At 35.2% G+C, this 16,410-nt stretch overlaps 1 protein-coding gene across 4 annotated transcripts in view; it reads right to left on the reverse strand.

The window, feature by feature from the left end:
- KLHL5 (kelch like family member 5) overlaps positions 1 to 16,410 on the reverse strand; it is a 71,318-nt gene that overhangs the window by 25,025 nt on the left and 29,883 nt on the right. For all 4 annotated transcript variants that reach the window (XM_019636009.1, XM_019636008.1, XM_019636010.1 and 1 more), the window contains 4 exons: positions 10,798 to 10,980; positions 7,819 to 7,955; positions 7,076 to 7,272; positions 2,595 to 2,807 (listed from right to left, as the gene is read on the reverse strand). In XM_019636009.1, the coding sequence (XP_019491554.1) occupies positions 2,595 to 2,807; positions 7,076 to 7,272; positions 7,819 to 7,955; positions 10,798 to 10,980 (730 nt within the window). The remainder of the gene's footprint in view (positions 1 to 2,594; positions 2,808 to 7,075; positions 7,273 to 7,818; positions 7,956 to 10,797; positions 10,981 to 16,410) is intronic.

Below are 16,410 nucleotides of genomic sequence, written 5' to 3' on the forward strand. Positions count from 1 at the left end.
AAAAAAAAGAATTTAGGTGCCGGGGTGGCTGGTTAGCTCAGTTGGTTAGAGCACAGTGCTCATAACACCAAGGTTGCTGGTTCAATCCCCACATGGGCCACTGAGTTGTGCCCTCCACAACTAGATTGAAACAACTATTTGGCTTGGAGCTGATAGGTCCTGAAAAAACACACTGTTTCCCAATAAAAATTTTTTTAAGTTAAAAAAAAAAAAGAATTTAGGTGTCAAATCTTTTAAATAATGTATATATGTGCTAGCATTTTTATTTGCATGGTTTAAAACTTGATCAAATAGTAAAGTTTGATCAAAAATGCTTTGAAAGGTAAAATGACCACAAACACAATCCTCCACAGACACAAAAGGACGACTCTACACAGGGCAACATGGTTTCCATGACCACTATACATCAGGCTAAGACGGTGGTTCTCAAACTCAAGTCCACATCAGATCCACCTGAGAGCTTATTAAAGCACAATGTGCTAGGCCCCACCTCCAGAGTTTCAGATTCAGTAGAGTGGGGCCTAATTCTCCGCTTTTTAAATAATTTCCCACATGGGGAACACACTTTGAGAATCACTGGGCTAATCCAGTGGATTTTTCGTCTTTATTCAATTCATCTTCATTTTAGCATCTGATGATAAGACTTCCTCCTTCTTGAACTTGCCATCTTTTTAAGTAGTTTAATAGCTAACTCATGATACAGACTAAGTAACACTTCAGGAAGTTCTCCTAGCTTCACCACCATAAGTCTGAATGGGCCACTCCAATTATTTTCATAATGTCATGTTTCTATATCTACCACAGCCTTAATCTCATATTGTAAATATTGATTATTTTTTAATCTGTTTCTTTCCCTACCTGATATCCCTCCGACACCCAGCAATTTTATACATAGTACATTCAAGAGGCAGAACGATTCAGTGGAAAAAGCACAGAACTTTAATTGAGTTCAAGTCCTACCTTAGTCTCTTATTAGCACTATTATGTTAGCCAAAGTAGAAAAGGCTGAATAAAACCACAGTGCAGAAGGATAGGACTATATGCAATCACTTTGTGACTTTGAACATGTGGTTTTACTTTTTTGGTCTGTTACTTCGTTTGTACAACAGGTGTTAGACTAAATGATCTCCAGAGTGCCTTTCAAATCTAAGACTTTATGGCTATTATTATCAGCAGTATCTTGGATAAGAGAAAATGTAAAGGTCTCTGAGAGTCATGCAAATATAGTACACAAATATTTGAAACTGCAGAACTGAAGTAAATTGTCAGGTTACTTAATTGCACAGAGTCTTTTTAAAGTCTACTAGGATTTTTCAGATTTTATATTCTTTCATCTAGAAAAGGATAAGAAAAAAATCTGCTGGGTATCAATAAAAATATAACTGTCTTCTTTAAATCTGATTTCAAGTGAAATGTTTTATGATGTTATTTTTCCTGGATTGTCATCAATTCATGTAGTCTCGCTCCTATGAAGTCATACTACACTATACCTCTGAGGAGGGAGGTCTTGTTTACAAAGCATCAGCACTGATTTTTTGCCTCTGTAAGGCAGAGAGCAAACAGTAACTTTTGTTCACAACAGCCAGGAATAATACGTAATCCTCAAGATAAATACAAATAAGATAAAATTTATGGCACTTTAAACAACAAAAAGTCTGACCTTGAGCAGTACCAGCACATTCCTCCTCTACTTTCAAGGCCTCTTTCTCTATTCAAGGCCTGAAAATAAGCAGCAAGTTATGCAGAAGATATTTTTGTATATTCCTGTCAAAATTGTAAAAAGGGGAAACTGCATCTAAATATCTTATGACTGATTGCCTTGCAAACACCAGCTAGATATCTCTCAAATCTAAAATAATGAATACCATTATTTTTTATAGCACATTTTATTTCATAGAGCACTTTTCTGATCTTCATAATAATCATGTGAGATGGTCAGAGCGGATGTTTATCTCTACTTGACATATGAATAAACTGAGGTGTGCGAATATACCAAGTCACAGAGTTTTAAAATGTCGGAGCTGGAACTATTATCATGTCTCTTTAATTTACATATCACCAGAATCCAGCACATAGTGGATACTTAATAAATGTGTGGCCAATGAACTAATCTAAATTTTCTGGTTCCTGGAATTCAGCGTTCCTTGTATTAGCAGCTGTACTAATTCTTCAATTGCTAGATAGGTTTGTAGCTGAGTCAAATAAAATTACTAACCCCAAAGCAACAATGTTACTTAATTAATGCAATTTAGGTAGCCAGACCTTCCTGGTTGAAAACATAAGAATTTTTTTTAGCTCACTATCTTTTCACCTTAAACATTTCATAGGAATATATGTAAAATAAATTCATTCGATTGAATATTCAAAGAGAAAAACCTAAACACAAGTGTTTATTAATGTAATTAGCATAAAGTGAATATTTAATTGTTGTTGAAATTATGATAGTAATTTTAAATAATCAAAAATAGTTTACTTGGTTGGTCCGATGGTAGTGGGTTATCAGAACTTATTAACGTTAGTGTCACTAAAGTTGGTATACAACCCCCACTGCTAAATTTGACTGGTTTAAAAAAGAAATAAACAAAACAGTTTACCTGTGGTGCAAGAAGAGGTAGCCTAATATAAGCCAAAAGTTTACTGAGATCTTTCCGTCTCTGTTCCAAATCATGACGGACCCAAGTAAGAAGCGCATTCAGTATTGTCTCCTCGTTAGGAATGTTCATGTCATCGCTGGCCAAGAGCTTGGCAATTTCACTGGCTGGTAATAATACAAATTCCTGGTTTCGAATGACTTCCATGAAATGTTCCTAGAGAGAAAAATATCATATAAACAATATTGTTCCTTTTGTCCATCACAGTTTATTTAAAAGACATTAAAATTTTTTTAGTTAGATGCCAAAACACAGCTTACACTTTAGATCTTCCTTATAATATATTACTGCTTGTTAGGAAAGAAACAGTAGAAAATCACATTTAAACTGCAATTATGTTGTTAAACTTTTAATTTCTATGTAAATAGAATTAAAGTGTTGTATCATTTATTAATTTTTAAAATGGACCTGCAACTTTTAGGTATTGCTTTTGGCAAGTCTTTCAAAGGAAGACAGAAAAAATGAATTAGACATTGAGATGTATGATTACTCTAACATCGAAAGGGAGTTTAGATTTGTGGTTGCTGGGGAATTTGGCCAACAGCAGGCCCAAATACCTTGGTGAGCTGTGAAGCTATTCTCTAACCCAGAAATGGCCTCCAGCCTGGCTAGATTTCCCGGGACCACGCTGGTCCACGGAAGTCTTCTCAGACTCTGCTCTGGAAGAGTATATGTCCTCAGGGAGATCCTAAAACCAAACTGGCCTTTAAAGGTGTTTTCATGTTATTTATAAGACCATCCTGGATTTTAGTTCTGCTTTGAAAATTTTAATCTCCTCTAATCTGATTTATGTACAAAGTTCTTTGGGTCTCAGTGGAAAAACAGCCAAAGTAAAAGTGTTGACCTAGAATGCACTGGGTCTCTAGGACCTGAGACTGAAGATGTCTCAGTCCTGGCCACATACTAGAATCAGGCCCTTTATAATTTGAAATGGGAAATAGAGAGACCCTTAGGTGTGAGATAATGACCTTTACTAAGGTATTATGCTAAACAACCTGAAGAGAAGGGAAACTTATTTTTGGTATACAAGATTACAAATCTTAATGCATGGATTGTTTATATAGTTAAAATATAAATGCAAATGCTAGACATACTGTATTGTCCCTTAATGGTTTTCTTATGCTTCCTAATGTGCTATGGCTGTCTCAGCATATAGAGTTTTAGTGACATAGCTAAAGCTGTTTAAATTAGAGCTAGAAATAAGGATTATCAATAACTATCTTCTATATTAAAATGAGAATTATATTTTCCAAATAGCCTGCAGTAACCCAAGTTAGGTACTGATCGAAAATATATCTTGGGTTGACATTCCTTTCTGTAGAAATTCTTAAGAGGAAAACCATACATGAATTATTAACTAAATTCAATTGCTTCAATTCATCATGTTTTGTTAAAGATGCCAAAATGAATCTATTTTAAATGACTGATTATCATTTTCAGAAATATATTTTAATAAAACCTCAATGCTGGAATGGCTTCAAGCAAACTGTTCTACTCCACTGTACATTGACATTATAAAATGATTTGGTAACACACAGCAAGAGCTATAAAAATGTTGAAGCTCTCAAACCAGTTATCCCACTAGTAGTTTAATCCTTACTAAATAATTCACAAGAGGAAAAAAAAGCTGATGCTTCTCTAATGATGCTTCTCTGTATTATTATTTATAACAGTAAAAAATGGGAAATAGCTTAAATGTCCAGCTATGGGGATTATAACTCAATGGACTATTAACCAGGCATTAAAAATTTCAAGGACAAACATTACATAGATCTATGGAAAGACGTTTATTTTAAAATGTTAGATGAGATTCTGAAGAAATTGAAGTAATATACATTTCTAATCTCTCAAAGGTATAGTGTATGATACAGTTAACATTTCCATGACACTGACGTAACTATTGCCATAATTTCACATGGTATTAATTGCACTCCATCAGTGAGAAAAGGACTATTATATAAATATTCAATTGATTATTTGTTGATATATCTATTTCAGAACAATGCCCATTTCATTCTAGCATAATTCGTATTTAATGAAAATCAACCTTTTCAACAACTTATGGAAATACCACTGAAGTGAATGTTTAACACAAAGTGCTTTTCAAAAGTATTTGGTTTTGAAGCTGGTATTTTGGCATAATTCAATGTTTTTGCAGGTTTTCTAGATTGAGAAACAAAACTTTAAATTTTTAAATGAAATTATTATATTTATTTTATAAATCCACAATGACATTAAATATTTGTAATGATGGAACCAGTCTTAGACTTTTTTGTAGAGGTTAAATGACTTGCTCCAGGTCAAGTTCAGTGGCAGTCAGAACAAGAACAAAAGCTTCCTGATTTTAGGATTACGAGAAGGAACTCCTCATCCTTTCCTACTTGTATTCATGCAGGATCAGTGAACACCCCAAGTACATGCATCGTTTATAGATAGTGACAATAGAATTCACTGTGTGGCATTATGCTTACTTCATATTTTAAGTCCATTTTATGATACAAACAGCTATCGTGCTACCAAACACATGCTAGCATTATGCCCCTTGCCCCTCTGGAATAGTTTTTAAGCAAATGAAATTACTGAGGGATTTATTTAAATTGAAGATTGAATTTTGTTATACATTTTTATTCAGTTCCCATGGCAACAATTCAAATCAAACAATGTGCCTCTAAGTTACTTACTGTTATTAGAATTCAATTTCATGTCTCTGTTGCAATTGAATAATGTCAAATAATGGCTTGAGGAAAAAAAAACACAACTAATTGGCTATGAAAAGAGCTTTAAAAACATCGAGCTAATTTAAATTTAATTTATGTGTAAGCCTTTAAAAAAGCAGCAATTGTGCCTCAACCGTAAACAACAGGAGTGACCTAAGTGCATCCAAATGTTTTCATGTGAACAAAACTCCTTCCTAGGAAAGAAATATTACTTTAATTATGAACTGACTATAAAGGTTAAAAAAAAATGCAGCTTTATTTTATTCATATTCACGTTATTCAAAAAGTATTTGAACTTGAGCTGAAAGGTTAAAATGAGAACTCTACAAGGAAGGATAAAGATGGAGGGGGGAAGACTTTCAAAGGACTTAATTTAAAAGATGTTAACCAATACCATGCTAGGTCTGCACAGCATTGTTCTGTTACACAATCTCTATTTTTTTCACCTGAGGCACTTTAACAATGATAAGGAACATTTCTGAAAAGTAATTACAGCACAGAGAGAAAAACGAATCATAAAGGTTGTGCTTTTGTATGAGTGCTTTTGTTCACACACATAAACCCCTACCATGTTGAAGAGTCAATCTATACAGTGATGGTGATGATGATGATGTCATTTATTGTCTGGTTATACTACGTGTCCATCACTGTTTTAAGTGCTAAACTTCTATTAACTCATTTAATCCTCACATTAAGTTTATGAAATATATAGAATTAATCTTCCCAATAGGTGTAAATATCTTTTCTTATAATTTTTCCAGATTTCTATTTCTCTAGTGAAAGATTCCTAAACTACTTGTCAATCCTTCACAGATACAGAAGGGTAGGGGGTGGGGGAGAGAGTAGACAAAAAAATATCCCCTAAAGGTTGATAAAATTAGTAATATGGATAACTGGATATGTGTATGTGACTATTCGCGTTCTTTCTTCCCCAAGAAGCTGTATTGCCCTAAATGAAGCATTTAAAGCAACAGCCTTCCTTCAATCATTGCCCAGGTGGGAAGACCCAAGTGTGGAAAGATGGTCATTCCTTAAAAATCCACACACCTTCCCTCTCCCAAATCCCTCTATGATTAAGACCACAGAGGTAGGTCCTAACAATATGCCCAACATGCCCTTATTTTCTTGCTGTCCTATATCAATCTGTATCCATTATCCTCCAGGCTTCTGAATCAGAGTCCCTTCTCTGATTTCTGTTGAGCACATAATTTGCTACAACTAATAACATCTTTCTACAGAGCTGAAAACACTTCTTACATACAATGAGGTTTATCCTTAATAAAAAACCTCCCCTTCATCCTCCTATCTTCTGTACTAGCACTGAACCAATATACTACAATCACTATCGCCAACTTCCATCAGTGAATATGTGGACAATTTTGAAATTCATCCATGTGTGACAAAGAAAGATGTTTGGGGGAAATCCTCTTGAAAATGCAGATCTGAAAATACTGAATGGACCAATCTTAGGCCACTGCTCTGCTTCTTTGTGACTATGATAACTTATGGCTGGACTCATATATCCAGGAGAAATATGACTTAGCGTTTTTCCCTCATAACTTAGTGAAAATATGACACACTAGATAGTGAATCTGAGCCTCAAGGCATGTGGCAGAACCATGAAAAAACAGCAACATGTAGATAATTGTGCAATAACAGGTGTAAGAGAAAGAGCATATGCCTTCATGCTTTTCAAAAAATACCTACCATGGTGTAATTGTGAGCCACTTTATGCAAATCTGTACAACCTTGGGCATCAGCAAAAGAACGGATTCCAAGACAGTTGGATGGATGAAGCTGTTTCATTAAAAACTTACAGCATGCTTCCACAACCTGTGAAAGCTGAAGAAGGCAAGCTGTAGATAACAGGCACTCAATATTGTCTTCCTTTAATTCCAGGCGGCCTTAATAATAAAAAGAAATTCTGTTAACTATGAATCTATATTAACCTCAGTTTATAAACTAATTGGTGTTATCAGTAATAATTCTAAGCAAGAGCTCATTACTTGTATTCCAGACCTAGATGATTTAAGACATTCCAAAATGAAACAAAAAGTACTAGTTATGAAAAAAAATTATTGTATTATCTCTTTGTGACTTCTGCTAAGATAAAAATCTAATAGCTTATTTTTAGAAATTTTAAAGGAGAATTTAATTAGTAACATATCTATTACATATAACTCAAATTTTAAATGCAATAATTTAAAAACATTATTTAATTGATCCAATTATATTAACATTTAAAAATATCATTCAAAAGCTTAAATACAATAACCATTTTAAAGTTTCTAATATAGAGATTTTAACCTATACAGGTATCACTAGGGGTGGTGATTATAATAGCAGAATTAACTGTTAGCTATGGCAGGCGTTGTTAAATGCAGAAACGTGAACTCTAATGATACAACATAAACCTAAGAGGTTTTAATTTCATATTTTCAGGTTTATACCTGTATATGCATACTGAATCAGGGACCATAGTGAATTCGGTTCTACACCTTCCATTTTTATTTCTTCTTGTCTTGCTTCCCTGACATCATTAGTAAACATGGCAGCAAAATAATCTGAGACAGAGGAGAGCACCAATCTGAGAACATATTAGAAGAAAACAAAATCAATGACCACATTAAAGTTGATGTTCATTAATGAATGCTGCTTTTTCTGCTCTCTTTCTTCTTTTTTTTTTTTTAAACTTTGTTACCCGTAGAAAGTGCATGATACTAGGAAATTCATCTTAAGTTTGACAAATTGCTTTATGTTCTAGTTCCTTCCTTTGAATAATAAATTACCATTACTGAAAATTTTCTGCTGAGGTAAATGATTTATCCTTTCACTACTGAAATATAGATTTATAACATCCAGGAGGAAAATAGCTACAAGCCCACAGCATTAAATTGATTATATATAAAAAGGGAAAAAATATAAAGGTTATTTTCTGTTTATCACTTTTGAAAATAACCTATTTTTTAATTTAATCACAGAAGTAATGAATACATGAGAGACATTTGGGAATAGTTTTAGCAAGTTATTTTTAACTTTTATGCTATTTTAATTATTCTAATAAATTATATTTTGTTATAACGTTATATATTTTTGTTATAACACCTCAAAACTATAATACTTTATTATAACAATACATTATTCTATATTAGCTGTTCTATGTCTAGATATTTGATAGTCACATATAAACAAAATAAGTTATAAATGTATATAGAGGGTGCCAAAAATATGTATATATATTTTAAGAAAGAAAAAAAATAAAATTGTAATACTCAATATATATAGTGATAACAAAAGATGAATGCAAGTCACATTTGACTTCTGCAACCACAAGAGGTACTCAAAGTGGTTACCATCAGCGTCCAGACACCTCTGATTATGGCAAACTACTGCTTGAGCAATGTTGACCAAAGTGTTAAAGTCTCATAAAATGTGTATACATTTTTTTGGCACCCTCGGTATTGTTGAAATATTCATTTTTCATTTGATAATGTTTTGAAGGTATTTCCATGTCATCATATTTATACAGACATACTTCATTCATTTTTCTAAAGAAATATAGATTACGATAACAGTCGAAGTTCCCTGCGTTCCTTTTTAATTGTATTCCCCTCCCTCCCCAAGAGCGCACTGCTAAGTCCGAAGCTTTGCCACATTGCTCTCCAAATTGGCATGCCAATTTAAAGCCCTACCAGCATTGCATAAGAGTTAATATTTCCCCATGATATTGTCAGATGTTAAAAATTTTGGCCCTCTGCAAGATGTTAAATGGTATTTCACTGTTGTTTCATTCACCTAATTGCTAGTGAGGTTGCAGATCTTTTCAAATGTTTACTGGTCATTCAGCTTTCTTCTTCTGAGAGCTGCCTATTCATTTATTCACTGAACAAAACTAATACGTAACTAATAAGTACTGGGCACTGTTCTAGATACTTGAGATAGTATTGATATAAAAAACAGACAAAAGATCCCTTTTCTCAGTCTTACATTCTAGAGGGAAGGGAGAGAACACATAGCAGAAATAAATTCTATAGTACATTTAAAAGTGATAAGTGTCCTGGAGAAAAAAAGTAGAGTAAAGGCAAATGGGGGTAGAGGATGGGTTTAAACAGATGGTCTCATTGGAAGGGGACGACCGGGGAAAGAACTGAAGGTGAAGGAATTTGTCATACAAGTATCTGGGAATAGCATTCGAGCAGAAGTGCAGCCAGTACAAAACTCCAAAGGCAAGAGCAGCATGCCTGGCACATAAAAAGAACAACAAGGGTCTGTGGGGCTCAGGCAGAGTGAGCAGGAAGGACAGTAGGACAGAGCTGTAAGCAAGCGATGGCAGGGGGATCACACAGGCCAGGGTGAGGACTCGGGATTTCACACTCAGTGACATGAGGAGTCACTGAAAAGTTTGATCAGAGGAGCGGCCGCATCTGATTTCTATTAATATTTTAATGGATCACTCGGATAGGTGTATAGAAAATAGAATGTAATGGAAAATAATCAAAGACCGGAGTCTAGGTAGTTGTTTCCTGCATTGGTAATCTAAGTGACATGGTGATGGCTTACAGAAGCGTGACAGGTAAGGTAATGAGTTTTGTTTTGGCAAAAGAGAATTTGAAATGCCTGTATGAAATTCAGGTTGAAATAGCTTTTCTAATAAACTGATGTTCATAACATGGACTTTTTGTCACAGTACGTAGGAGCCTCTCACGCTGACTGAGTCACTGAAAACGGTAAGTCCAAGGCTATCCTTCCTGATTTCACTTTCACTTTGGAGGATTTAACAAAACCTTTGGGATAGAGTGTTAATTAATTCTGACAGGCATAAAAAAACCTTTGGGATCATAATGGTGATTAACACTGAACAACTGAATATGGAATTATCAGATGAAAACTAATGACTTGTTTTTTATTAAATAGCTTTTTCCTTTTCTTTACATCAAGAAATAATACTTCATTTGTGTTAAAAAGGCTTTTGTTACCCAGCACTACTTTTCATATTTCTTGGAGGTCAGCAAACAAAAGTTGGGATAGCTGTGGTTATTTAAAAATTTTTAACAGTGTTTGCGACTCCATTCCACCAGGTTTTTTGCTTCTAAATACAGCTCTAATTTCCATTGAGTTTATTTAATACATAGAACTAGGTAGGGTGAATGACGCTTATAGTGCCTGAAATCTATATGCTCAACAATACCAACTGATCTGAGGCTCGTATGTTTTGTTTTTGTGCTTCTACAAAGGGAAAGTGACCCTTTGGGGGTTATTTTATGTGTAATAATTGTACATACACTGTTTTCTCTGCAGAAATTCTATGAAATATAACCCTTCCCCAAAACATTCCATCCTAATGGTCAATTAGAATGAGTTACCTCAGTATACATAATTAAATTATCAAGGAAATATTTCATAAATATAGAAATTTAGAAAACAATTACCTATGAGCTGGAATTCTGCGATCACCAGCAACTAGAATTACATCACATAACTGTTTATGTCTCAAATAGTTTTCCATCTTTTTAAATGTTTGCTCAGCATGATTAAGGGCATGGAAAAATTCATCTGATGAACATGGCTCCATAGTATGGCAGGATGATAATGTCTGACTACTATTGGAAGTCCTGAAAAGAAAGAGAACACACATTTAGAAATAACTCTATTACATTAAAGAGATATTTCCTATCAAGTGCGTTTAAAGCCTTCAAATGTAATGAAAGTAATCAATACTCCTAGTCAATATTAATGTATAATCATTCATCATTTTTGTCTTTCAAAATCAATGATGGCTCAAATCAGATGTTTGTCTTACAAACATTATGTGACAACTGATAATCACTACACATATTCTTTGTAGTGCCTGTTTTTGATGTATCTTTTCTGGTCAACACAATATCTCTGCTGAAAAAGAGCCAAGCCATGTTCATATTAATAGCCATATCACCTAACATTATATTCAAGGGTGTAAGAGACCATTCTTGAAGGCAGGAAGGCAATTAATCTATTTTGGAGATATAAATCCAAGTCATCTTTTACTTAAAAATGGGTTATGTTCCTAGTTCATTTATAAGATATTTAAAGTATGAAACATATTGTCATAAAAGCAGTGTTATAAATAATTCATTTGATTCCTGAGCCAGTTGTCAAAAGCCCAGGGAAACTATAACTTATAGTACAGGTTAAAGAAATTGGATGGCCTAATCCATGTACCTAAAAATTATTTGAAATTTCCAAATTATAATTTGTAGAGTATGAGTGCTATGTTTTCATATGATTATTGATGAAAATGGTAAAAGAGTAAAAAGATGAGCACTAACAATAAAATCATACATCCATCCCTCCCCCGCCCCCCAAGATCCCTTTCCAAGATCACCTGAATTTAAGTAATCAACATCCCTTGGTTATGCAATTAACAACAAAACCACAGACCATGCCATAACTTGGTTCTCATTTCTCATCAGATTCACTTTTAAGGATATTATGAGTCTCACAAATGCTTTGTTGAATCAAGCTTCACTATATCTCATGAGAATTTTTTTAATATAAATATCTAATAATCTTATTTAAAAAAAGTCCTTGGATCTTTTACTTTTTTTTTTTTTAAAGATTTTTATTGGGGAATTGGGGGGATGGGAACAGTGCTGGGGAATTGGGGGAAGGGGAACAGACAAGTTGCTGTCATTTTGTTCTTCAGTCTAGTTGTGGAGGACGTTGCTTCACTGGCCCAAGTTGGCACCATCATTGCACTCTTCCCGGGCGAGGCAGATCAGTCACCAGCTTCTGGATGGCCGCTCACTGCGGCTGCTGGCCACTCACGCTGTTGTTCAGCATCTTAGCTGTGGAGGGCAGTGTCACTGGCCCTCATATGTGGAATCCGAACCGGGGCCCTCTGGCATCCCAAGCCAGTTCTTAACCATCGCGCCACTCAACCGGCCCGGATCTTTTACTTTTAAAGTAAAGGAACTGAGGCAAGGAGAGTAAGTGCCTTGCCAGGAGTCACAGAGTTCATTCACTGCAGAAATGGGGCTGTCCTGAGACTGCTGTGTTCACCAAAACCCTTTTCCTTTTCCTCCTGGGACTATAGCGAGGCTACATTTCCCAGCACCTCTCAAAGATGGCTGAGGTCTTCTGATGGAATGAACTGTGTCTCCTCCAGGCTAAAGTGGCTAGCAGCAGGTATGCCTTTTCCATTCTTTCTTTCTCTACCCACTAGCTGAATGGAGAGGACTAAGGACTTAGATGAAGGAAGTGGTCAAATACACACATGGAAGGTCATTGAATAAAAACACGTCAACTATACTCACAAGAACTCTCACATGGGATTGAGATTTATCAGTTTCAGAAATTAGCAGTACCTTGACTACTACATATCTCTACCTAAATCTTTCCAGCCCAGCGTACTTCCAATACCATACTTATATGAGCCCTAAAAAATGTTCTTTCAGGATAATTGTCAAAATATATATTATCTAAAAAGGATGTATTGTATACTATGAATATCACTGGTACAATCACTTGGAAAATCCAGAATAATATACTCAACTTACATCTAAGATTATTAACATAAACATGTACTGAGCAATGTATAACTATATATGTTGCTTATATAAATGAGAATTGGAAACCATTTAAAATCTAGGAGATTAATAACATAAGCAAAAACAAATAATGGTGACTGTGATGAATAACAATTTGAAGATTTAAAACATTTTAATAATGAAGTTTTATGTTGTCAAAATACTGATAAATGATTATAAGAGTATTAGTAATCTAAGGATTAGAGGATATTTAAACATCTAATTTTCATAAGGCACAAATTCTTCCAAGGACAAGATAAAGTGAAGTAAATAATTCAAGTACTTCTTTCCTAGGGTTCTTATATTTTATCACATTTCTTATACTTTATCTTAAATTTTCAGGAATAACTAGAAAATGAGTTAGCTGAATATTTTTTCAGTGAACTGCCATCATCAAACATAAATGCTAATCAATGTTAAATTTTGAAAGAACAACAGAATTTTACAATGCTATCATCACTACATTCTTATAGGCCAGCGTTGATGTTGGTATAAGCCCAATTAATAAAGAGCCAATCTCTTTTCTTGTGAAGAATATTCGGGGTGTTGGTTCTTCAACCTCTGGCATGAATCAGGATAACCTGGGGAGCATTTCAGCATCTATGTTTAGGCCCTCACCCCCTAAGACTGATTTACTAAGTCGGAGGTGAGACCTGAACATCATATTTTTAAAAAGCCCCACAGATGATCCTAACACATTTCGCAGGCTGAAGACCACTGGTGGGCAAGAGACAGATACTTTACACCAATCAGCATGTGAGCAACTTACAGGTTCCAAACACTGATTTACACAATAGATACTTTACTTCAAACGTGTAAACTGCATTTCTTTGATAAAATATTTTAAATGTACTAGAACTTAATGGAATGTGTTCTTTTCAAAATGAGCATAAAGGTAGAATGTCGAATCGTTTATATACATACACATTAACAAAACAACAACTTAGGCTTCTACAAAAATTTCAAACTTTGTTATTTGTTCTCAAGGCTTCACCTGCCATCACATATTAAATAAACATATTATTTCAACGCAACAATTAATTCACTGAAAATTAATTCATTGTGGGCACAGCAATCCCTTCTGCTCCAAATGCAGGACCAGAAGTGCAGGCTTCTCATTTGTATCCTGTGGAAAAGCAAAGCATCCATTCACAAAAGGAGCAGGAAAGAGGAACACAGCTCTCGACAGACTTGAAGAGCTGCACAGCTTTCTAGCATTTCTTGTTTTGTTTTTAAGAAATTTGGGACTTGGCATGTACATTTCAACAACTCAAGAATTTACTATAAAAATCATTTACTGCATATCCATACAAGTATAGGACCTTAGGCATTAGAACAATTATATACATAATTTTTATATCTAGAAGAAACCTATGCAATCATTTAATTCAACTCCCTTATTTTGCAGACGAGAAAATTTGAGGCACTAAGTGGCCGAGATGATCAACAAAGGACACATAGGCAGCTGGTTACAAAGCCAGGATTAGGAGGCATTCAGAGTGGTGGCCAAACCACTCACAAAGGAATAGACACTCTCGCTTACCTTCACCCTAAGGCATCAGGGAGCACAATGGTATGAAGGGGAAATGACGGCACACCATGAATGAGGATCACTTACCAGAAAAAAACACATTACAGTTAAGGATCTTAGGCAAAATCTACTGCTATATGACTGCTCCTTAACTAGGTATGAGAGAGCAAGTCTTTTAGGTTTCCACGGGACAGAGATCAAACTGCTTTTAATATTCTAGCTCTGTGTAATTTACAATGGTAATACTTCCTTACTCTTTCTTCTCCTTATGTGCTTTGGAGGGTTGAATCAGAGAGGTATGGTGTAGTGATGAAGAGTATTTTAGGAAGATTCTAGAACTGTGCTGTCCAATACAATAGCCACTTGTTCCATGGGGCTGTTCTAATTTAATTAAGTAAAACTAAAAATTCTGTTCTTTAGTTGGTAGACATAGTCCAAGTGCTCAACAGCCCTATGGGGCCAGTGGCTACGGAACTGGATGGTGCAGATATAGAACCTTTCTTATCCATGCAGAGAGTTCTACTGCATACCGGAATCAATTCTCTGCCACTATGTATCATTCTGGACAAGTTATTTAACTTCTCTAAGCCTTACTTTTTCAATAGCCAAACAGAAATAAATAATACACAGTACTTTGTTTCAGAGGCTCCCACATGGGAGGATTATTAAATGAAATAATAATAATCCAGCACAAAATAAGTACACAATTGAGGTAAGCTACTCTTAGCAGAGTCTCGCTTTTCAGTGGCCAATGGGAAGGCCTATTATCTCACTCTTTTGTGTTTACATGTTGACTGGTTGGTTGATTGGTTGGTTGGTTGTCTTCTTAAAAATTGATTCCAGCATTACCAATTCTTATAACTAAATTTCATACCTCCTAATTAAAATGGCCTTAATAAACCCAGTAGACAGCCTAACCCACAATACAAATACCTGGGAATAGACCCTCAGGGAGCATTAAAATATATTTCTCTGTGATTTCTACTTGATCTTTTACATGATAATGGAGAAAATACATCTAACATCTCTGCTTAGTTTTATTTATATGATGTTATTAAGATGGTAAGTCATATTTCAAAGAATTGCATGAGATCGTTCAAATCTTTTCTAACAGACTTTCACTGTAATCAACTAGACATTGCTGAATATTTCCAGGCTACAAGGAAACATTTAATTTTTAGCTTATTGTCCCTCTGCAGTAGGCAATGAATTTATAAGACAGAAAACAGTTTCAAACAGAATCAGGTCACCAACTATTTACAGAGTAACTCCTAACATGCAGCGTTGCACCAGCCAGTTGTCAGAAACTGGAGATGCAAAGAAAAATGATTCTTTGGTGAAGGGACTTTGAATTTGAAGATTCAAGTTTTATAAACTGGAAAAAACTAAACAGCAACACCACCTAACACTTGAGTTCCTTAGATTTCACACGTGTGTACACACACAATATGCACCATGACCAGTATTACCTTTTTATTATAAACTACTTAGAGTTCTTCACTTTCATCACCAGAATTTGCATTAGGTTTTTCCAATGGAGTAATTTTTCAAAAGTTTTAAAAAATAACTTCATAAGAATTATATGGGGCCGGCCGAGTGGCGCAATGGTTAAGAGCTGGCTTGGGATGCCAGAGGGCCCCGGTTATGATCCCACATGAGGGCCAGTGACACTGCCCTCTACAGCTAAGATGCTGAAAAACAGCTCAACCTGGAACTGGGAGGCCGTGAGTCGCCTGCGATGGCATAGGCTGCAGCTCCTGTGGCAGTGGGTTGCCATGGGCTACCAAGCCAGCAGCCAGCGTGAGCAGACAGCAGCCGCAGTGAGCAGCAGTAGCCGCAGTGAGCAGCAGTCCAGAAGCCGGCGACTGATCTGCCTCGCCCAGGAAGAGCGCAATGATGGTCCCAACTTGGGCCAGTGAAGCAACGTCCTCCACAACTAGACTGAA

This window comes from Hipposideros armiger, unplaced genomic scaffold (genome assembly GCF_001890085.2).
Source record: "Hipposideros armiger isolate ML-2016 unplaced genomic scaffold, ASM189008v1 scaffold_26, whole genome shotgun sequence".
Taxonomy (NCBI): domain Eukaryota; kingdom Metazoa; phylum Chordata; class Mammalia; order Chiroptera; family Hipposideridae; genus Hipposideros; species Hipposideros armiger.